We start from the raw sequence: 22,650 nt of genomic DNA, 5'->3' as shown, positions 1-22,650 counted from the left end.
GAAGTAAAGAGTAAAACTGCTAATGTGAAAATAAATAAAAAAGTCTGATACAAACAGGATCCTTCTATATGATTATAACCATGTAAAGAGCAATATGTTAATTGTGGGATTATACAAGAATGGATGATTATTTTTGTAATATGTTTTCTATTACTTTTATTATTCAAATAATTCACTAAAATATGAAAGATTTTGTTGATAGTTCAACTCCCCCTGTGGTTTTCCCTGGCCCCCTATTAAAAGACAACACTGAACACACAAGCAGCCAGGACTTTCCTGCAATTCAACAGCTGTATTTTTGAATTACGTCTTGGATGTTTTTGAAATCATACGTAGTTTACATTTCCCTCTTGCTTTATGCTGGCAGTCAGGAATATGGTTATAAAAATGTGGCCCTAGAGAAAATAAGGATCATTTTGTAGCACTGGAATAAATGGAAATACAGTTCATTTCTCAGAAGAGGAATTCCAAATGTGCGCCGAGGTGCCGATCAACTGGATCCTGGCAGTGGGACCGGGGTGTCTCCTAGGGGAGATAAGACTTGTCAGTTTGGGAAGTGAGATCTCTTCCTGGAATCTGTGGACAGAATGGGATGGAAATTTGCTAGAACCAAATCTGCAAGCCTACCCACTCGGCCACTTCACTGGGAACTCATCCTTAGAGCAGTGATGCCCTTGAACTTAGGAAGGCAACTGAGGGCCATGCGGGCCAAGCAGAGGCTTCCCCACCACTGTTGGACAACAGCAATGACGTGGGAAGAAAGGGGGTCATGTGGGGCCTGATGGCAGGTGATGGCATGAATGAATAGGATGGCGGCCTCTCAACCACAGCCTCCACTATGAACACGACACTCAGATCTGGAGACTTGCCAGGAGTGTCACACAGCCAACAGAGGAGGGAGGAAGTCCACTCAGACAGGACATCACAGTCACAGACAGAAACATATGTTTGGATGCTCCACAGAGCCAGAGGTGTCAACCATGAAGACCAAGAGTAGACAAGGTGCTGGAGAGTCATGTAGGCAAACGAGAAAGGAGGGTCGAATCTCTGAATAAATCACAGAGGACCAGGATTAGCAGAAGGGGTGAGAAATGAAAGGAGAAGGGACTAGACATGGCGTGATCCAGGAAAAGCTGCAGATCCTGGAGAGATGGAGAAAAACGGTGACAAGATTCTGAGGCACCACTCAGAACTGGAGAATGGACAGAGAGCCACCCCAAGGGCTCCAGCCATCGGATGCCTACCCAGGCAGCACAGCCCACAATTAGGGGTCTGGTGGAACCGCCATCTTAACACATACCTATTGGTCTCACCGTCTTCGCTCTCCTTATGGACAATCTCTATCTCCCAAGGGGAGAGGAACGAGGAAGGGCAGCTGTGCTCTACAGACACCTGTGCACCCAAGGAGCTGACACATGTCAGCAGAGCGGAAGTGATGGATGACCAAGGGCTAGGGAGCATGTCCTTTGAGGGTGATCAGAGTCAGGACCCTGCAGGATAGGACAACCGTAGGAAGGAAGACGGGACGTGGAAACGCAGTTCCAGTTTTCCAAAAGTGTGAGTCGGGTCCACAAGCCACAGGCTGAAGACGCTGACGCTGCTCCCAGTGGTTGGCATGGAAATTTTGGGAGGTGGAAATGGTCACTGCAAGGTGTTGCCACACACAGGTCAGGCAGGCCCACCTCGCTTCCTGGACAGACCAGGGGACTGTTGGCTCAGCAGAAGCAGAGCCCGTCTGGATTCCAGGTCTAGAACAGACTCGCAGGCTCATGGCCTTACCACCAGTGAACCCAGGGGAGTGTGGCCTGGGCAGGGCCATGCCAGTCGCTGGCTGACCACGGTCTCTGCAGGAAGATATGAAGAAGAAGTCTACCGGTAATGCAAATGTATGGGGGAAGATCTTTTAAGACAATGATGCCAACAGGACCCAGAGTTCTTCTGGAGTGGCTAATGTGGACTTATAAGAAACAGACAAGAAATAAATCACAAAGGCGGTAAAATTTTCATAGAATTGATTCACCCACGTATCCCTCTCCAGCAGGGCAGCCATGTGACAGGTGGCCCAGCCACTGGGGCAGAGACGATGGAATGGGATGGTTGTGGAGAGGGTTTGGGGCGTGACTCCCGGATGCCTGTCTGAGGGCGACCGCCGAGGTGGGGACCGAAGTTCAAGGGGTGTCATCACCCAGATGCGGCAGGTGACCAGCCTGTGACTGAGGTGTGTAGACCAAGGGGGAGGAGCCCAGGAAAGGTTGATGGGGGCCACACGTGGCAGGAACAGGCACATAGGGAATGGCTGGAAAGCTGGGAGCTGAATTTTCATCATTTGAAACAGTCATTCGCACGAGTGAGAGCCAGTCAGAGAGGTCTCCCCTAGTTTTTATAGTCAGGGCGTGAAAAATACGCACTGTGTAAATTGTCCTTATCAGCCCACTATGTGAAAAAGGTCTCAAGTCATAAATATCTGAGAGTTTATCCTTCTCCCTGGACCCCCTGGATGGCGGATTTTGAGGTTAGCTTGTCGGGTGTGTGTACACTGAAGGCTCAGCTAGTTTACGGTTTTTTCCTTTGAAAGTCATGGCTCATTTTCAGTACTTTTTCTGAAATGGACATAGTCTAAACCGTGGAAAACTTTAAAATGTCAGACTATAATCTGATGTTTCTTTTCAGGTGTTTAAAATTGTACACGTCCCGCCTTAAAAATCCTATAAAGGTTTAAATGCGTTAAAATGTGCTGTTTGCTAATGATTCTTTTTTAACAGATTTCCCCCTTGTATGATGACTAAATCTTCAACAGCACACCCACCTGTTTCACCAGGATACGTTAAAGCAGAATAGCTTTGTTATTTAAAGGAAGCTGCTCTGATCTTTCCCTAGATTGACTAAAATTGGCAAGTGATGCGCTTAGAAATGAAAGGAACACGGAAAACACGACACGATTATTTATGCAAAAGCAGCGGCACCTCATCACACATTCTGCGCCTGCAGCCGTAACTATATTTTTCACATAACGCGGTGCAAGCGGCCTTTGCCAATTTCACCTCCCGATCGTTGAAACGGACTTCGTTTTCTGCTGAAACTTTGCTTTTCTCATGACACTTTCGTAGGGGGGCACTTCTCAATCCCTTCAGGAATTCCATGGGCATTTATAAATGCAGGAAGCTATTCAAGGGCCTCAAAGCCCCACAGCCACTTGCTCTCTCCTGCAGCCCAGAATGAGCTTTTATCCCGGAGACAGTGAAAAGCGGGGCCTGCGAGGTTTCACACATTGGGGTGGGGGGGGGTGGGGGCGGAGGAGAGGGGGCTTAATCTCGGTGATTAAAATGCTAATGTTTTACTTGAAAAGGAAAACCTTTGATTTCTAAGAAAAGAATTCTACCACGAAGACATTTAATTTCTTTCAGTTTCCAAAGACCCGGCAGGTGACAACTGCACAGCCTCCTACTAGGAAAATGACACTTCCCACTTCCTGCTCCCGAGCGGCCACTGTTTGCAGTTCTAGCCTTGATGGAAACAGATATGACACAAAAGGTCCTCTCCTGGCTGGGTCAGCAGATCACAGACTGGGCTTCCCACGGGCAACATTAGATTTCCCAAAGAGTAAGTTTCACTTTTATCAAAATAATCCACGCACATCGTTTTAAACGAAGTCAAGAGAGTATGAAAAGGATTATAATAAAAACTGGTCTAACTCTGCCTTCTGGGGACACTGCCCAATGACATTCAGTCCCGTGTTTGCTCATTCATTAAAAAATGCATTGGGGGGCTGGCCCCCTGGAGGAGTGGTTGAGTTCGCGCTCTCCACTGCGGCGGCCCAGGGTTTCGCTGGTTCGGATCCTGGGCGCAGACATGGCACCCCTCGCCAGGCCACGTTGAGGCAGCGTCCCACGTGCCACAACTAGAGCGACCCACAACTAAAACATACAACTACGTACTGGGGGGATTTAGGGAAGAAAAAGCAGAAAAAAAGATTGGCAACAGCTGTTAGCTCAGGCGCCAATCTTTAAGAAAAAAAAAATGCATCGAGTAAATTCAGATTAACTCATAAATCTGATTTATTCATCTATTATTTAATTTGTAAAGAATTTATTCATAAGTCATTTAATTCATGGGCCAGGCACTGCTCTCAGAGCCGGCCGATGGCCGAAGGCCCTACCCTCATGGACCTGGTCCCACTGCAGGGAGGCAGCAAACACTCACACACAGACACACACACACACATGCACACACACACGCACACACAGGCACCCACACATATATCGAAGTCAGATGGAGGGCAGTAAAGTAGGGTCAGGGGTGGGGCACAGGGTGAGGTGGGGAGGCTGTTATCTCATGTGGGTCTCAGGGAAGGCCTGCAGGGACAAGTATTTCAGGCAAAGGGAGCAGAATGTATGAGGGCCTTGAGGCGAGAGTGTGGTTGGCTTGTGGGAGGAAGAGCACAGATCCCACTAGAGCAGAGTGTGAAGGCATCTAGCTTCACATGAGCCCTTAGCTGTTTCTCTCTTCTTCTCCCAATGTCTAAATAATATGCTTACTAATATGCTTGCTAAATAATATGCTACTTCTGGATATACCGGTTCTGGACATGAGCTCCTGACTTCCTGTTACGGTGCATGAGGATCCGGTTTGCTCTCTTTTTTCTTTCTCCGTTATTTTCTCCATGTGGTTACATCAGACAAGAAGGGAGCCAGGCCTTCCAAACCCCGGGGGAATCTGTCACCCAAGCATGAGTGTAGGATGATAATGTAGATGCCCCTGGCTCCTAGAAAGCCCTCTGGGAGCCCCTCGCAGACATCCTGCAGGACGGGCTCCACCGAAGTGAGGGAGGAAGAGGAAAATGAGGGAGTGACTGTCAGGAGAAGTGAAGGCCCAAGGATGTCAACTGACAGCCTCCAAGAGGGAGGTCTTGGGGAGAAAATGAACCAGAAACGATCTGATGTGTTCGAAGGCGTGGAAAATTATCTGGAAGCTTGGTGACACACATGTAGAATACGAAACAAACGAGGGTGGCTGTAAAGACCAAAAGACAATGTCATGCAAAGTAGTGTCTTAACAAATGGCAGCTACTGTTGCAACCACACGCCTGAGTCCTGGTGGCAGCCCACAGCCAGGCCCGTGACCCCACAGTGTGGGTTACTGTGATTCCTCACTGGGCGCACCGGATGTTGTTGCTGCCAGACTAATTTACACAAGCCACCCAACTTAGGCCACTGTCCCCACCCATCCACCACCACAGCGCCTGGTATATTGTGTTTTGATGGCATGTGCCATCTTTGTGTCTCCAGGCTAGCTCTGCACCTGGCACACTGGAGACAATCAAGGTTTGTTGAATGAATATGTAAGTGAATGGGCGTTTTGACAGTGATTGCTCTGTGCCATTGTTCATCGAAGAGTTGATGAATTCTCAAACTTGACTATCGGTACCTGCCCAAAGAGGGCGAGCTATGTTTACCTCTCCTGGTTGTTGTGAAGATTAAGTGAGATGGGCGTGGAACACGCAAAGCCGTGCGTGTCTTGAGCACCTAATAAATATTAATCACGCCTTTGACCTCCTTCCTCCCCAAATAAAGCAGTTGCTGAATCCTGCCGATGTCCTCCTTGCCCCTGGCTCCCACTGCAGTTCAGCCCCCCTTGCAGAGTGGGATTCCTGCCACTAGTGGTATGCGACAGAATTTTAGGTGGCACATGGACTTTCTTACTTTGTATAACTAGCATAGCAAACCTGTGACGACACTGAGATTGTCACTTAGGATGAGCTCAATTTATTGGTGTGAGTCTATTTAAAAAATATATATTAAGGAAAGAATAGTACCGGTGCTGTCCAGATAAGAGCAGAATTCGGGAGGAGGCCCACGCATGACTGATGTTTGAAAATATTCTAATTCACATCCTTATTGCATTTTTCAGGAATTTCCAAATAGCACTAATGACCAGGGTCATCTTGGCGGGCCATTCTGTGTTGGGATTTATCTGGAGGGTGGAGTGGAAGCAAAGGCATTGGAAAATCGTTCTAGCAAATTCTAATGGAATTATCTGAAAGACCGATTCATAAGCTCGCAGATCCAGCCAGATGATAGCTGTGCTAATTATAATAATGCTCAACAATGGACCAAAGCATCCCGCGTTGGTGTTTGGGCGCACGTGATAAAAACATGATGCTGTATACACGGTGTTGATTTTCTGAGCTTAAACAATCCAGGGGAGACCTTTCTCCCCTTTCATTGCCAGCAAGAGAATGTTCGTGGAAGTCTTAGGGGTTCAGAACAGAATGGAGGTTCAGACCATGTTCTCACCCTGTGATCTTGTCCTTTTACCAATTATATGCCTTTAAGGCACCCAAAGGAATCTTAAAACACAGATGGACAGAAGATCTTGGCTCTGAGCTGCAAGTCTGCAGCCTCTCATGATGGGGCACCTAGTTCTGCCCAACAGACGCTGAGTGCCAGGGCCAGGGGCCATGCAGGGTGGACAGAGCGACACCCCGGGGGCCACGCCCTTCCTCCTAAACCCACCTTTGTACACGTTGTTTCCTTCCTCCATCGTAGGAAGAAAAACACTTGGTGACATCTTCCACCCTTCGTCTTCTTCCTGTTGAAGCAGAATAGTACTGTTGTTAATTACAGGCATAGCTTATCTGTCGAGACTGGACAGTAAAAAGTGCATGTGTCGCTACTGCTGTGACCATGGTCAAGCACATGGACTCTTTCCTGGTTTATGGAGCGGAGGTCTAGCCCCTCGCCTGCCCCCCTGGGCAGTTTCCCTGCTGGCCAGTCTGAGCAGCGAGCGCTGCGTCCACCAAGCAGGGCTTGGATGGTGCTGGAGACTTAGTTCCCCCTGCAGGTTCACGGAGGAGTCCCGTGGGACACCGGCTTCCCATCCTGGTGGCCTCCCCTGTGGTACCCCACGCCCTGAGTTTGGTCCTGTCGTCTGATGTTCTGGCTCCTTCCAGGCTCTGAAAGCTGACTCCCAGCCGCAGTCCTGCCGCCTTCCTGCACCATGTTCCCAGCGTTAAGCTGCTTCCTGTCTGTCCTGCTCTGCCACCTGCCAGCTCTCGGCTGCTATGCACACCTGGGCTGCTCGCCCCCTTCTTACCTGTCCCTTCTCAGGGCCATGAAGCCAGTCCTGAGCCCCAGCCTGGAGCTGGAGGTCATGCTTCCTTCCTGGAACCCGAATCCTGCCAGCCTCCCTGCCCTGGGCCCCCACTGCAGAGAGAGCCCAACCACGGCATCCTTGGTCCCTGCTGCCGCCTCTGCGCAGCCAGATCAGAGCCTGCAGGGACACCTGCCACTGCAGGGGGCAGCTCTGCCTTGACCCCCAGAGAAGCCCCCTCTGCCCTACACCGCCAGGGCCCAGCTGCTCCCAATCCAGAGCAGCCAGGCCTTGCAAAGCCTCACCTGTTGTTTCTGTGCAATCATGTTACACCGTACTAAGAGTCAGGTGCCTGATGACCAGCATCATGGTTATTGTCCCCCCACCAAGGGCAAAATGAGCGATGCTTGTCTACATCATGTCCATGAGCAGCTTTCCAAAGCACTCGAAACGCTCTCTGTACAGCTCAGAGGAGGAGAGGCAAGAAGATGACGAGTGTCTCTCCCCAGCTGCTTCCGGAGCAGCCCTTGACTCTGGACACAGGACGTCCCACATGCTGTGGGGGTCATGCAGCGCCCGTGCCCCCGATCCCTACGTATCTCTCCTTCTCCCCCACCCCAACGGCAGTCAGGAAGACGCACGAACGAGCGCTCACAAGGGTGCTAAGAACCACAAGGAGGAAGTCCAGGGGCAGGCAGGAGAGCCCCTGCTTCACGGGGTAGGGGGATCATGGGAGACCTGTCTGGAAGCACAGCTTATAAACCACGCGGGGGCTGCTGCAGCCACGGAGAGGGGCCCCTGGCCTTGAAGAAGCCAGGGGAGAACTTGGGCCCAGACATCCCCGGGGCCTCAAAGCCAGTGGAACAACTAACCCACCTTCCAGGAGCCACAGGAAACCAAGCTCCCTGTGAGGAGGCCCCACCCAGGGCACAACGCCCAGGGCTGGCACTGCCCACTCTTGGGACCAGGAGAGCTGGCGATCTGAGAAAAATCTGCTGGAGAAGCAAGAAAAAGACCCGTATTGGGCAAAGCCTGTCTTTGGAGGAAAGAGAGAATTCATGGACAGAAGGGAAGTTTAATTATTTTAGAGATATTATTGACATCTCTCACTCTCTCTCTCTTCAGGTGTCACGAAGGACTCATGGATCTTTACTATCTGTCAATGTGTTGCTCACCATTAAGGTCATTTTTGCCTTAGATGCTCAGATGGCCCTATATGTGGCTTCTGGGAGCCCCTTACATGGTGAGGCTGTGCCTTCATGGGTAGAGGAGGAAGAGGAGAGGGAGGAAGAGGAAGAAGGGGAGGAGAGGGAGGAGGAGGGAGAGCAGGAGCGGGAAGAGAGGCACAGGAGGAGGGGGAGGGGGGAGGAGGAGGAGGGGGAGGGGGAGGAGGGGGAGGGGGGAGGAGGAGGAGGGGGGAGGAGGAGGAGGGGAGGAAAGAGGAGGGAGAGTAGGAGCGGGAAGAGAGGAACAGGAGGGGGGGAGGAGGGGAGGAGGAGGAGGAGGAGGGGAGGAGAGGGAGGAGGAGGAGGGGAGGAGGAGGAGGGAATGCCAGAGGGGGAGGGGAGGAGGAGAGGGAGAAAGAAGAGGAGGGGAAGAGGCGGCGGCGGGCTGGTGCTCCAGGGCAGGGGTGCATAACGAGGGGAAGTGCTTTCAGCAGAGGGAACAGTATGCGTGAAGTCTGAGCTGGGAAGGCTGTTCGTTTGGACAATTGAAAGTTCAGTACAGCCGGGGTGTACCACACAGGGGTGAGCAGACAGACACGAGGCTGGGGAGAGAGAGAGTGAGGGAGGGAGAGAGGGAGGGAGGGAAAGAGACAGAGAGAGGGAGACAGAGAGAGGGAGCGAGAGGGAGGGAAACAGAGAGACGGGGGGGGGGGGGGGGGGGGGGGGGGGGGGGGGGGGGGGGGAGAGAGAGAGAGGATGGGCCTTGGGCCGTGTTCTTCAGGGAGCTTGAACTTGGTTTGAGAGCAGGCAGCTACCGCAGGAGCCTGGCAGGAATGGATCTGCTTGTCGGGATGTCACTCTGGCTGGAGTGCGGGAAAAAGGCCGGAGGGGAGGTGGGGACGTCCACCGTCTCTCTGATCAGAATTCCCTTTTCCCATCTTCTGCGGGAAATTTCTCTTAAGCCCAAGGCAATGTGCCCTCCTCTGTGAAGCCGTCCTGGATTCTCCCAGGTAGAGAGGACTCTCCCCCCGTTATGAAGGGTTTGCTTCTGCTTCCTGGCGACTGTTTCTCTGTACACATCGCTCGCTATTTGTGAGCGCGTCATAGCTGCTCTCTCAGGCTGTGAGACCACGTGGAGAAGGATTCCATCTTGCTGATGTGTTGTACGCTGTACGGAACCAGGACAGTGCCTTGTCCCGAAATAGGTGTTTAAGGCACATGAGTAAAAATAAGATTTAGAAGTCTATTTGTACAACTTTATTTCTATAATAAATACCAAGTTCTCAAGGGGAACAAAACACCGTAAGGCCAGTCTGGGAAACCTCTGACCCTGACAGTACACAACGACGCGATGCTAGACGCTCAGGTGACTCAACAGGGTACAGCTTTCCATGTGGTAATGACACAGTTGGCAGTTACAGGAGACACCTTTTAACTAGAGGAGCAAGCACAGCGGAAAGTTTCTGCTTTATTTTTCAAAGCTATTTCTTCCTTTGGTGAACAGTCCTTGAAGTTGCCTTAAACACTCTTTGGTGTCGCGTTCAACATTTTATATTTTGCTGATTTGGACAATTATGGGGAGAGGGAAATTCCACAAGGAGGTTTCAATCTCAACTCCACCATCTCAACTCCAAAGTCACTTTTCTTCCTGAATCTTTTACTGCGAAGGAGGTGGTACAGGTACCCTGGGCACCCTATCCTGGTGGCTGCCTGGGTCCACTGTCTTCCTGATGGAAACTTCTCAACCAGTATCCACACCACTGCCAGCTCAGCCAAGTGGCCGGAGAGTGTTGTAAACAGAGGATGCTCTTGTCCAGGAGCAGCCCGACCCCGAGGAGCTGGACTGACCAGCCATGCTCAGTGGCCAGTCATACTGGCTCTCTCTGCACGGGGACAGGAAAACACAGGTGGACTGGCCAGTGGGAGGGAGGTGACAATGTGGATCCCAGCTGCCATATGGACTGTTTTAGAGAAGGAGATGGACACAGGAGCTGGTCCCAGTGGACCTGGGTCCTCAGGACTCCCAGCTCCAGCCCACACTGGCCGCGCTTCTTGGCCATGAGCCCCCCCACGTGGTGCTGCCCCATCTTATCTTCAGCTGACCTCAGTGAGCCCGTGTTGCCACCTTATAAGCCCAATGAGTCCCCATAAGGACCAGGAGCCTAGGGATGTTCCAGCCCTTCCACTCATTCAGAAATGTCATACGTATCACAGAGTGTCTGCTCTGTCCAGACACTAGCCAGGGATGTCTAGAAAGCTGGGGGCTGGCTCACCAGCAGCTCCTCTAAGCCCACCTTTGGCTTCTGCTGGCAGAGCCACGTTGTGTATTTTGCAAAAACGCTTATTTATTGCACAAAGGACATCATCACAACAATGCCATAACAAATTTAAAAATCAGCTGCATCACCATCACCTTTATCCAAGGAACCCTTCATTTTTCTCTCCCCTTATTTAGATGCATATGCGAGGTCTGTTACATGGTAGCATAATGATAATGGTTTAAAAGTTTTGCCGGCTGAATAGGTATAACACAGTATTTATTCTTAATTTATAGTTCTTTATTTGGTGTGGCTAAATTTCATTTTGTCTTGTTTTGTTTGCTTGTTTGCCAGCTTTATGACCTTATCTTGTTTACTCGCAAGCATTTCCCCAGCACCTACTGTGTGTGGGACTTTTTAGGAGCTGGGGCTACAGGATGCATCCTTCAGGCTCTGCCTTTGGGGCCTGCCTGCAGGATCCCCGATTCTCCTACGCTAGGATTCCTGGATTCTCACTGACTATGCCCTGGAAACCCCCGTTACGCCACATCTCAGTTCTTCTTACCGATGTCTGCCGGTGTCGCCTCTTACCGGGGTGTCACCTCTTCCCAGGTCCTGGGCTTCCCCGTGACTGTCAGATCCATGTTTTCCTCCAGGGAAACTGGGGGTCGCCTTCCCAGATCCCCCTCCTCCCCATGCAGCTCAGCTCTCACACTCTGGCCTGCCCACCGAGGTGAAGGGGGCAATGTCCAGCCATGGCCTGTGCTCTCACACTCACTTCTTCAGCTGTCTCCATTATTAGCAAACACTTTCATTTTACTTAACCCTGTGGAGAGCTTAAAAAACATTCCCAAGACCCCAGCCCTACCCCAGACCAATTAAGTGAGAATCTCTTCAAGTGGGACATCTATATTGGGGTTTCTTTTTTCTCAAAACCACCCTGGGCATTCTAATCAGCAGCCAGAGCGAGGACCACAGATTAACTGAGGCCTTCCTTCTGTCAGCCAAGGCCCAGTCCGTTCTCCTGGGGCCTCCGAGAAGCCAAACTCTCTTCATGCCCAAGGTCAGCTCAAGGTGAAACCCTCTTGGCTCCTTCATCCATTGCTCAGCAAGATATTTCCAGATAGTTCAACCATTGGCTATCTCCTATGGACATCATGTAGTCACCCAAGCTCCGGTTAAGGAATGGTGCTGGTTTACTGCTTACAGGTGGAGCCACAGCCAACGTCCTTCATGGCCTACACCGGATGTGAAGGTGGCCCTCAGGCATGCTGCCGTTTTGACATTTCTATCACATCACGCTTTGGAGAGCTGACAAGTCCTCCTGTCTTTTTCATGAATGTCCCATGTACTTAAATTTCTCCTTAAAGTTGTATAAATGGTTTTGTACGTTGATTTCTAATAAATGTCAATTTCTTACTTTTTGTGCCCTAATTGACTTTTCGCTCTTGGAGGACAGTGGCTATTCACGTCTCCTTGATTTTATATCTCTGTTGCCCCCCTTGCCTGTTAACTGACCCAGTAACGAAGACATGAGAGACGGGTGCTCTCACCTCCCACCCTCATGCAGAGAGTCAAGTCCCTGTGCTATCTGTCTTTCTCAGCTTGGCGGCACCTCATGCTGTGATCTGTGGTCTGCAGCATCTGGATTTCTCATCTTTTTGCACACTGGGCCAGCTCCAGGGCTCCAGCCTCCTGGGCCTCCCTTCCTCTTCGACGGTTCAAACATCCCAATCAGCAGCAGTGAGACCTTGCTTCCTGGCCTCTTGGTCCCGCTATGAAGTTCAAGTTCAACCACATAGATTCTTTTATTTATTTACTTATTTAAGGTATAGTTTTTGGTGAGGATGATTGGCCTTGAGCTAACATTTATTGCCAATCTTCCTCTTTTTTTTTTTCTCCTCAAAGCCCCAGTACATAGCTGTATATACTAGTTGTAGGTCCTTCTAGTTCTTCTATGTGGGATGCTGCCACAGCATGGCTTGATGAGTGGTATGTAGGTGCGTGCTCAGGATCCGAACTGGCAAACTCCAGGCTGCCAAAGCAGAGTACATGAACTCAACCACTCGGCCACAGGGCTGGCCCCCCACGGAGATTCTTTTAGAGCAGCCAGTTGCTTTCAGATCAACTCCCCACTTTCCCTTATGGCCCAATGCATCATAAATCGCTAAGGACGAAGCATTTGTTCAGTACCAATAAACTAGTAGAGGGCTCATGATTGGCTTTTTAAATTTATGAAGCCGGTGTACTGAAACTGACCATTTTTATTAAGTTTCCATCTACTGTGCGAAATTGTTCTTATATAACACAGATAAATGCTTCATGCAGAACGTTTCTACGCTTCCTTAATCACAGTCAATGAGATATACTGAGGAATGCAGAGTTGAAAATGCAGAGCAACGGTTCCAAAAGATCTCTCACCATCAAATATTTTATCCTAGGTACTTATCTTAGAGAAATAAGGAGAATATAGAGGGAGAAACAGTGTGTCTGCCCACTCCTCACCCCAAACGTTAACTATTAAGATAATTTCCTGCTGGCTTAAACAGAGATTCAAATGAATGGAGGTTCTGTTGCAAAGTTTCTATCAGCAAACATATGCATCTGAAGTAGGCTGTCGAGGGATGGTTGGCACTTCACATTGGTGTGTATGTGGCAAAATTCAAATAGGGCAGCATCTGTTACACTTTTAAAATGAGAGAATGCATTTTGGCAAATGCCTGTCGATATACAAGTTCCAAAGTCAGATGGATCACTCAGTGGTTTTCATTTGACCTAACATGTTCCCTTAGGCTCTGTGTCCTGGGCATGGGGTGGGCTCAACTGGTATTCGGAGGAAGCCGATTATTTCACACTGAACTGAGAGTGAAATTACAATCTGCTTCTAGAGCCAGAAGTGAAAAAGCAGCCCAGAAGTCTCATCGCTAAAAACTGTATTTAAAAATAAAAATGCACCAAAATAACACGATAGCTCGTAAAACTTGGAAAAAAAATGAAGCATCTCCTAACTATTTTCGAGCTTGCATTTCGAGCGTCGTTCTATTTCCCTGCTCACACATTCCATGGAGACGAGAGGATCAAAGTCACTCAAGCCTTTTCAAGTTTCAGAATGCTATTCCTTCTGACACAAAAGACGGGCAACAGATCTGAGAGATCCTACGGTGAGAAGTCTAAAAGTGTACAGCTATGTCCTAAAGACATCTGCCCCAGTTTTCTCTGATGGTGTCCATGTTTAGTCTCTATCAGAGCTTCCTGGCTATTATTATAGTGGACGGAGCACACCACGTGCTCAAATGGGCCATCCAAACCACCGGCTGGCCTCCTTCCCGAGCCCACCCACCACAATCCAGGCTCCACACCCACCCCTGCAACCCCACAGGCCCTGCTCTCCCAACTGGAGCCCTCTTTGCTGGGAAAGCCCTTCTTATCTCTGTCCACCCGCTGATCTCTTTGCCCTTTAAGAAGACTTAGCTTGAGCTGGATGCTTGGCCTTCTCCTAGGCTCCAGAGGGCTCTCGTCCATGCTCCTCCTCCTAGTCCCTGACCTTCACCTTGACTCCAGCATCCCATTACAGCATATGACAGTTAACGGTTACTGGAACTAATGCACCATAAGAAACAATTTGTATACATATATGCATAAAGAAATTTCTGGAAGGATACACACCCACATGTTAAGGATGGTTAACTTTGGGTCATGCATTCCAGGCGACTTCCATTTATTTTTCTCTTTTTGCTAGCCAATAACCTAATTTTTCCCCCTCTGCATTGAACGTGGTTGAGTGATAAATGTTATATCTTGCTTGATATGGTAATTGGATGAGAGTTTAGGCAAGGGGCCAGGCAATTGAAGTCTTAGACCAGCAAAGGAATCCAGGGATCCCTCTGTCCTTATTTCTTACTCTGCATGGAAGGAAGTCTCTATTGTGTCTGCAGAAATTCACACATTGGGAAATCAGGGTCTAGGGAACACAGTCACCCTGAATCAGTCTGGTTCTGGTCCTGGTTACAGCCAACAGGTGGATCAGGACAGTGGTAACTACCGAATCCTGAAATGGTCGCCATGTAGCTGGCTTCTCCACCAGCACATCAGTCTTCTCATCCATCCACTCGCTGAGAGCTTGGCCTGTTCCCAGCTGCGCAGTGTCACTCCGGTTCTAAACGTGCTTCCTATTACACTGAGAAAATGAGGCCATTTGGATAAAATGGCTTTCCTCCTCCCCATACTTTTCTCACTTCTTAAAACCCCTCTGCTTCTCTACTGCTCTTTGCTGCAGAGAAACCTCGTCTCCCTCTCTTCAGCATGATCTCCTTCCTGCCTGCCTCCCCAGGACCTCCCTCGAGCCCTGACCTCCCTCTGGCTCTCCCATGCCAGTGGCACTCTTCCCTTTGTCACTGCACATTTACAGCTCTTCCTCATCTTAAAGTTCTCGCCTGACTTTATGAATCATTTTGTGACTTCTTGAAAGAGTATCTATGCTAGCTGCCCTCATTTCTCAGCCCAAGCCCATCACCTGCTTTCAGTCTGCCTTCTGGACCTCCTGATGCTCGCCACACTTTACTTGAAACAGCTGTCAGAGTCCCAGAGATGTGCTTGTCGCCATACCTTTTTCTCAAACTCTCTCTCTTTGTTGCAGCATTTGACACTAGTGGCCCCCTCTCTTGAAAGAATCTCCTGACTTTGCCTCCATCATATTCTTGGTTCTCTCTTCTCACGGTGGATGGACTAGGGACAGAAGGAGAACCTTCCTTTCATTCTTCCAGAAATTCACCCAGTTGGAACTTCTTGTGCTGAATTTCTTCCTGCCTCCCAGGCTGTTCCCATCCCCCTCACTGGTTTCATCTCTTCTCCTGCCCTAATATGTGGATGTAATCCAGATTCTCCAACTTGCACCCACACTGGTTTTCCTACAACTCATCCACTCTCCCGCCTTCAATAGGGTTTCCTGCACAGGGCTCTGCATCGACACCACTAGTCTTGATCTTCCAACTAACTGTTTGAACTTCTCCCTAATGTCCTGCCGTCATTGAAATGGCATAGTTCTGAAGCCAGCTCCTGTCCTCCTGTCCCTCTTTCTTCCCATTGCTCCACTCAAGACACTTGGAATCCCCCTGAACTCTGGTCTCCTTCTCCTCCTCAAACACCCAGTCCACCAGGCCAGTCATCCTTCTTGACAGCGTTTCCATCTGTTCTATCTTTTTATATCCATGACTCTCACCCTAGGGTCTTCATCTGAGCATTTCCGCATTCCTTCAGGGATAATGACTGCACAGCTCTTGAGTTCCAGGTGCTGCTACAGGTGCTGATCAGAATCACAATTTAATCGGGTCATCTGGATGCTGTGGGGGAATGGATTTGCAGAATGGTGGGAGAGGAGGCGCTGGGCATTGGCCAGGAGGCTGTTCCCCTGAGATAGGGAGACATGGGCAGAGCAGACTCCTAGGGTCTCCTGACCGACGTGCCATATCCTCCGGGAAGCTCTCCATCCATCATCTCCGACGCTTACAGATGCTCACTCTCTGAGTCTGCAGGGCTTCCCTTGGCTTTCTTCTAGACAACTGAACACGTCCTTTCTGGATGCAGTGGCTTTCGAGCTTTTTAGGGAGAAGGATCCTTTGAAAACACAAAGAAAACTCACACACCTTCTTCCCAGAGGAACGCACTTTCATATCAAAGCTCACGCACAATTTCAAGGAGTCTATCTAGAGAGCCCCTGTTCCTTGGGATGAGAGCCCCTGTCTCCTCTAGCCCAGAGCCTCTCACTTCTGCACATCCTTCTCTCTCACCACACTTCAACGGACACAGAATATGCCCAATATGTACATTTCCATAATGACACCCTTATTCTCACAACAGCCTCTGGGAATACACAACACCCACTTTTCCATCTTTGTGAAGCAGCACAAAATTTGGTTTGAGACAGCCTGAAGTCATATAACACCGTGGTCGGCTCAATGGCTCAACATGGAGCCGCTCCTTGGGCCAAGGTGTTGGAGAGGAGGCTGCAGTCAGAGAAGGCCTGAGAGGCACTACAGACAGACAATAACTTTGAAAGCTACTCGTGCTATACGTGGGTCCAAGGATCTTCCCAGAGGAATTTAGCACTGACTCAAGTCACTCTACGGCTGGAGTAAATTTAGAGAAGACTCTTCAGCATTCGCATGATCATGGGTTATGGAGAGGTCTAAACCATTTAAAATAGTTCCAAATGGTTTCACATATGGCTTGAAAAATAACAAAGAAGAAAGAGTTGTAAGGATGGATTGCATAGTGCTCCTTTTCTGCATTTTTGTTTCTTAAGCCAACGTGAGGTCCCCACAGCTGACTGAGAGGCAAATGAAATTAGGTTGATATTGAAAGCACATTTGCAGAAATTGCAGAAAAATGTCCTTCTGGCACTAGCATTCTCCTCTATTAAAGTATTTTTAACAGGGGAGCTCCCTATCTGCAATCCTCAATACTTTTAGAGATGGATTTAGAGCCAAAGATGCAAAAGAAAGATTAATATTTTTTACCGTTGAAATTTGAGCCCTTTATATATTCTAGACGCAATTCCTTTATCAGATAGACAGTTTGCGAATATTCTCTTCCAGGCTATAGCTTGTCTTTTCGTCCTCTTCACAGAGAAAAAGGTTTTCATTTTCATGAAGTCCAATTTAGCAATCTTTCCTTTCATGAATTGTGCTTTGGGTGTCAGGTCTAAGAGCTCTTTGCCTAGCCCTAAATTCTGAAGATTTTTTCCCTGTGTTTTCTCGAAAGCTTTTATAGTTTTACGTTTGTCTCTGATCCATTTTGAGTTTGCTTTTGTATAAGGTGTGAAAGTTTAGACAGAAGTTCATTTTCTTGCCCATGGATGAAACGTTAATTTTTGGAAGCTCATCTTTGCAGGTGTTTATGGGGCTTTGATATTTTCCCTTCCACTAGCCCCAAAGTGCAGATGAAAATTCCTAGATTGATCTGTTTTCTTTAGTCCTGCAGCATCTCCGTATAGAGGCTCTCCAGATTGATGCAGATAAGGAATCGAAAACTTTCATAGTTTAAAAGTTAAACTGTTTGCAAAGTTTCTTGATGAAATGATGGAATGAATATAAGATTACTAGTCACAGTTGTTCTATTTTAAAAGGCTCTTTCGTACAATGACAGAGGACCACTATGACAGCCCTCTCTTTTCTCATGTCACTAGTCCCACCATAAACTGGAAATCCAAGCAGAGATGCTGAAACTACAAGTTCACGCCCTAAAAATTCCTTCTAGTCATTTCTAGGTTTGAATATCTCAAGACACCACAGGGACATTCATTAATCTTCAGAATCTCAATTAATGGAGTGCCTAAGGGGAGCTCTCTCTGGCTGCTTTGGGATCAGGGAGAGAAGTGTTGGGGGCAGGTCACTCTGTAACACGTTTATGCAGGTGGAGGTGGCCCCAGGAAGGGGCTGAGGTGGAAGAGGAAGCAGTCATAAAAGGGTGGGTGGGTCTTTGTGAGGCGGGGCGGGAGGGCAGGCAGGTTACTGGACCATTGACAATGAGTCCAGCTCTTTCTACCACCAGCTGGACGTGCCCTTCCCCTCTTTCACCTTCTTAGGAAAAATCAACGAGGTAAACAGAACTTGTCTGCTTCTCTCTCAACCTTGTGAGTGATATTTGACTTTAAATACATCCTCCCAAGAGGTTGGATACAAACTTCAGAGGGGCTCAGACCCCCAACCCACACTTGTCCTTAGGTGGGACCTTGCTTTTCAGGGACTCTGCTTCTGGTCTTACCTTCGCTCCCTCCTGACCTAACTAGCCTCTCTGCCTTGGTCACTTCCTCATGCACAGTCCATCCCACGACACAGCCATCCAACACAGATCTTAGGCCACAGCTCGCTGAACTCAGATCTGCTCAAGTCACTCCCCCGAGAGACGACTCTCCCTTTTCTCTCTGGAGAGGGCTCTGCCCAGCCCCCACAGCGTCCACTCACTGCCTGCTCCATCCTTTGCAGGCCCTACACAATGCACACACTGCCCGACGGCCTCGTGTCATCCGGGTGCTGAAGTTGCCCTCGGGTTCTTTGGCTGGGAGATTGCCTGGAATCGGGCCTGGAATCCCTGGTCCCTGCCCAGCCTTCTCATCCACTGACCCTCCAGGCCGCTCTCAACAGCCCCATCCAGATATTTGTGTGATATTTTGAAAAGAACCTCTTTTCTATTTATATAGGCTAGTGGAAATATTCAGATAATCATATCCTTTTTTTTTTTTTTTTAAATATGAGGTCTTTTCCAAGTTTTCTGACTCTATATATGGGGCCAGCAGTTGACAGATGACCAAGTGTTATAAAAATACCCAGAGAACAAGCACACAGCTCTGCCACCGTGAGACAGGGTCAGAGGTATGTCAGAATCTACGCAAGTCACACAAAACTACTTCCCTCTCTCCCCTGTCTGACCCTTGAACCAGAATGAATAATAGGTGTCTTTTTTCTACAGGTCAAAATACCAATTGTCACACAAGGATTTAAATAGCTGGTCCCAGGATTCCTTTTAGATGCTTTAGGACTGATTCTGGAATAAAGCTTCTAAAAGTCAGTGGAAAAGATACCTGATCTTGAAGAAGCAGACCAACGTAATTTAAACATATCAATTCTTATTAGAGATCACCATTTCTTCTTTTAACAAACACATTGTCACTTTGGAGACCTGTACTTTTCATGAATAAATTCATTTCTAAGTAATTCGGGAGGATTTTCCCCTTCATTTGCAACTACTTCATAAATGCTGATGTACTCAAACTTCGCTTTTTGTCCAAAACTGTTCATCACTGAATGACTCTTTAATAGCTAGTTAATAAAATGCCTTCACTCAACAAGGACCAGACTGTGTAGCTAATAATTTCAGATTTTTACGGCACAAGCTTCACTAACAGTGAGTTTTTAATTTGCAAGTGTCAAACTCCCTCATGCATATTTACGGGAAAAGATGCTTAGAATAAAATTGAAATGCTTCCAATTGCCCTTATTCTCAGGCACTGCTTCAAAATTAGCTTGCCAAGTGAGAGAAGGATTTTAAAAATTAACTCTATCGAGTGAGCTGTCTTTTTTTTTTTTTCTGAAACAAGTTAGAACTTCTGGGGTGCAGGCAGATCAGTAGGGCAATAGGTTGTCTCATGGGCTGGGTTCCCCGGAAATGCTCAGATTTAGTGTATTGGGAACACCACCCATAAGGGAGGGAGGGAGAGGCGCAGCACCAGGCAGAGGGAGAAGCTGAATTGTGATGCAATTGCAAGAGAGCGATCAGCTGATCCCACAGGGATTCCAGGAGCTAGGAGAACCCTAACACGACTATCTTCGGATGAGCTGCCCCAGGAGGGCAGGGGGTAACCTCATACGGAGCAGCTCCCTTAGACCTGGAGTAACTCCTGGGGAGCAACTTAACTGTGAGTGACTAGCATGCCACTCTGGGTCACCGGGGATTGAGCGCCTTGGTCCTGAAGGTGGCCTCCGAGGGGCCCATCTCAGCATCTACTACAGTGGAGCGGGTTGTGCCAAAATGAGCAGCAAGGGGTGTCTCTTCTTTTCTTCATGCAGTGAACAACAGTGGACACAATGGAAGAGCAGGACAAAGACAAACGGGGTAGGGGAAACATTTCTGCTTATCACACTGCAGAAGATGAGCATTGCAGAAGGGACCATCACCTGCAGCTGGTCGGCCGCAATCCGGCCAAGGAATTTTAAACAGAAAGTTGGCTTTTATCCCCATCGCTCACTCCTTGCCTTTATGTGGACTTTGGGAATTGCCATTTTAGATTTATCCTCACCCTTTGTCCCTTGCTAACAACTTCCAACTCTGTGGTCCATTGTTCGTCCTCCAGGATTACACAGCCTGTCCCGTTGCTCGCTCAGCGTGACACGGTGCCTGGTTCCCAAACTCAGTCTACCAGACACCACCGAGTTGCTTTTCCCACAGAGAAATTCACACGTCTGAGTGGTGGATGGAACCCATCTCTTGGGACATGAGGAGCATGGCAACAGCCATCGGAGCCGGAGCAGAGTCTCTCTGGCCCTGGACAGAGTCACGGAGGGACCATACCTTTAATGATAATTCTCCTGAGTTGATTCAGACCAGGGTTTTGGTCCTCTGTGAAGCAGTCTGTGCAAAAACACTACTCTAAACATATTCACGTGTTAGGATGACACGAGCTTGCAGCCCGAGCACCAGTGTCCTTAGAAAGAGTTGATACTGGGAGAACAACCTCTCTGGGAGCGCACCTCTTCTCATGTTGGACGTGAACATCCCTCCAATCACCGCCCAGAAAACAGCACCTGCCACGCCCACCTTGCTGCCACACCCACCTCACCACCCAGCCCACTTCACCTGCCATGCCCACCCCACCCCACACCCACTCCCATACCACACCCACCTTGCACCACACCCACCTCACACCACGCCCACCCATACCACCCCACCTCACCAATACGCTCATCCCACACACAGCTCACCCCCACACTATGCCCACCTCACCACCACACCCACCCCCCCAACATGCCCACCCCGACCATTATGCCCACCTTACCTGCCACGCCCATCTCACCTGCTACACCCATCTCACCTGCTACGCCCACCCCACTGCCATGACCACCTCACTGCCACCTCCAGCCCCACTGCACCAGGGGAGGCCTTGCCCAAAGTGACACTGTTTGAGCTATTCTTTCCTTTGGACAGCAAGAAAGAAGAACCTCCATTAGCATATACCCAAGGTGTCCAGGGGAAGTGCTAAATTTGAATGAACTCACTTTGGTTACAGTAGGTACAATCATTTTGGCTTTGCAGCGGCCACAGGGTTTGCCAAGCGTTTTCCCTTCTCTCTCCCCTTGAGGAAAGATGAGCGGGATCATTTACTTTGAGGAATGAAACTTCAAAGCTATCATACATGGGAACAAACGTGGGAAGTATCTGGGTTGTTGAACCCACCCCTTACCCTAACAGGTATTTCTAAGTCATGAAAGGGATGGCAGCCCACTGCTGATCAAAGGGAAAAAAATGGAAAAAGAAGTGATAGCAAGCACGGTCTCCTAGGAAATGAATGACTGTAATTGAAACAGATTGGTGATTATCCCACTGATTCAAGGCAAAAAAGCAAAAAAAAAAAAAACCAAATTTCAAAAATTCCAGATTCCTTACCTTATTTTTTTCCTTTGTTTCTTTCTTTTCCTTATCTTTTTTGGCGTTCTTGGGTTTCTTTTCCTTTTTCGTCTTTTTCTTCTTTTTGGTTTTTTCATCTTCTTCTTGGCTTGCAATAATATCATCAATAACCTGGTAAAAAACAAAATAATCATAGCATTTGAATAGAGCCCTATTAAGAGGAAGACTAGTTTTCCTGTGTGGAAGGAAGGATTTGTGCTGCTCAGTCTCCCTTCTGGGCCCTGCTCTGGGCCCCGGAGGCTGACCCATCCTAGGAACATCACGGGGGGCTCCCCGCCTGCCATTGGCCTTTGCTTGGATTCCTCAGTGGGAGGCAGGAGTCGGATCTTGGACCGCAGATGGAGAGAGATCCTGGGCATTTCTGAACCCAGTTCCTGCAAATTCAGAGCTGCTCTGGCTCTCAGGCGTTCCAGGAACACCAGGGGAGGTCAAGGCTTCCTCAACATCTCAGCGGCAGCCGGAAGCACCAGGCCTGCCCACACCTCTTCCCCAAATCTGAGCCAAGGACACCTGCTGTTTCCTGCCTGGACTCCAGTCACGACACCTTCCCTTGTAATAACTTTGCATTTGCATAAAAGATTGTCCATCTCTTCTCAGCGTTGGTTTCTTCCAGCTGTGATTTAATTTATATTTCCTACAGTGAAAAAAAATCCATCTATGCTCCTGAAAGTTAAAATATTTGTTAAAAAGTACCTGGTTCACATAAAATGAGTATCACTGAAGAATTAGGAAAGGTGTGTAAAAAACCATCTAATTCAGTTCAATACAACAGAGGTTTACTGGGATCTCACTCGCTGTGATAGAGAGCTACGAATTCTAGGAGATACGAAGGGACACTGATAGGACACGTGTCCTGTTTGACCCTCCGGCTCTGCTTGTCACTGGCCACGTGACTGAGACAAGTGGCATGACTCTCTGAGACCCGGTTTGCTCAGCTCTGAAGTGAAGTCAACGCTTCC

General features: G+C 48.8%; 1 protein-coding gene across 2 annotated transcripts in view; it reads right to left on the bottom strand.

The window, feature by feature from the left end:
• IQCA1 (IQ motif containing with AAA domain 1) overlaps nt 1-22,650 on the bottom strand; it is a 154,880-nt gene that overhangs the window by 57,062 nt on the left and 75,168 nt on the right. For both annotated transcript variants that reach the window (XM_014862589.3, XM_070489334.1), the window contains exons 8-9: nt 21,671-21,802; nt 6,513-6,588 (exon numbers count right to left, since the gene is read on the bottom strand). In XM_014862589.3, coding sequence (XP_014718075.1) covers nt 6,513-6,588; nt 21,671-21,802 — 208 coding nt within the window. The remainder of the gene's footprint in view (nt 1-6,512; nt 6,589-21,670; nt 21,803-22,650) is intronic.

The sequence above is a fragment of the Equus asinus genome, chromosome 19 (assembly GCF_041296235.1).
Source record: "Equus asinus isolate D_3611 breed Donkey chromosome 19, EquAss-T2T_v2, whole genome shotgun sequence".
Taxonomy (NCBI): Eukaryota; Metazoa; Chordata; class Mammalia; order Perissodactyla; family Equidae; genus Equus; species Equus asinus.
Note: the sequence above shows the minus strand (reverse complement) of the source record. Positions and strands in the feature narration are given on the sequence as shown.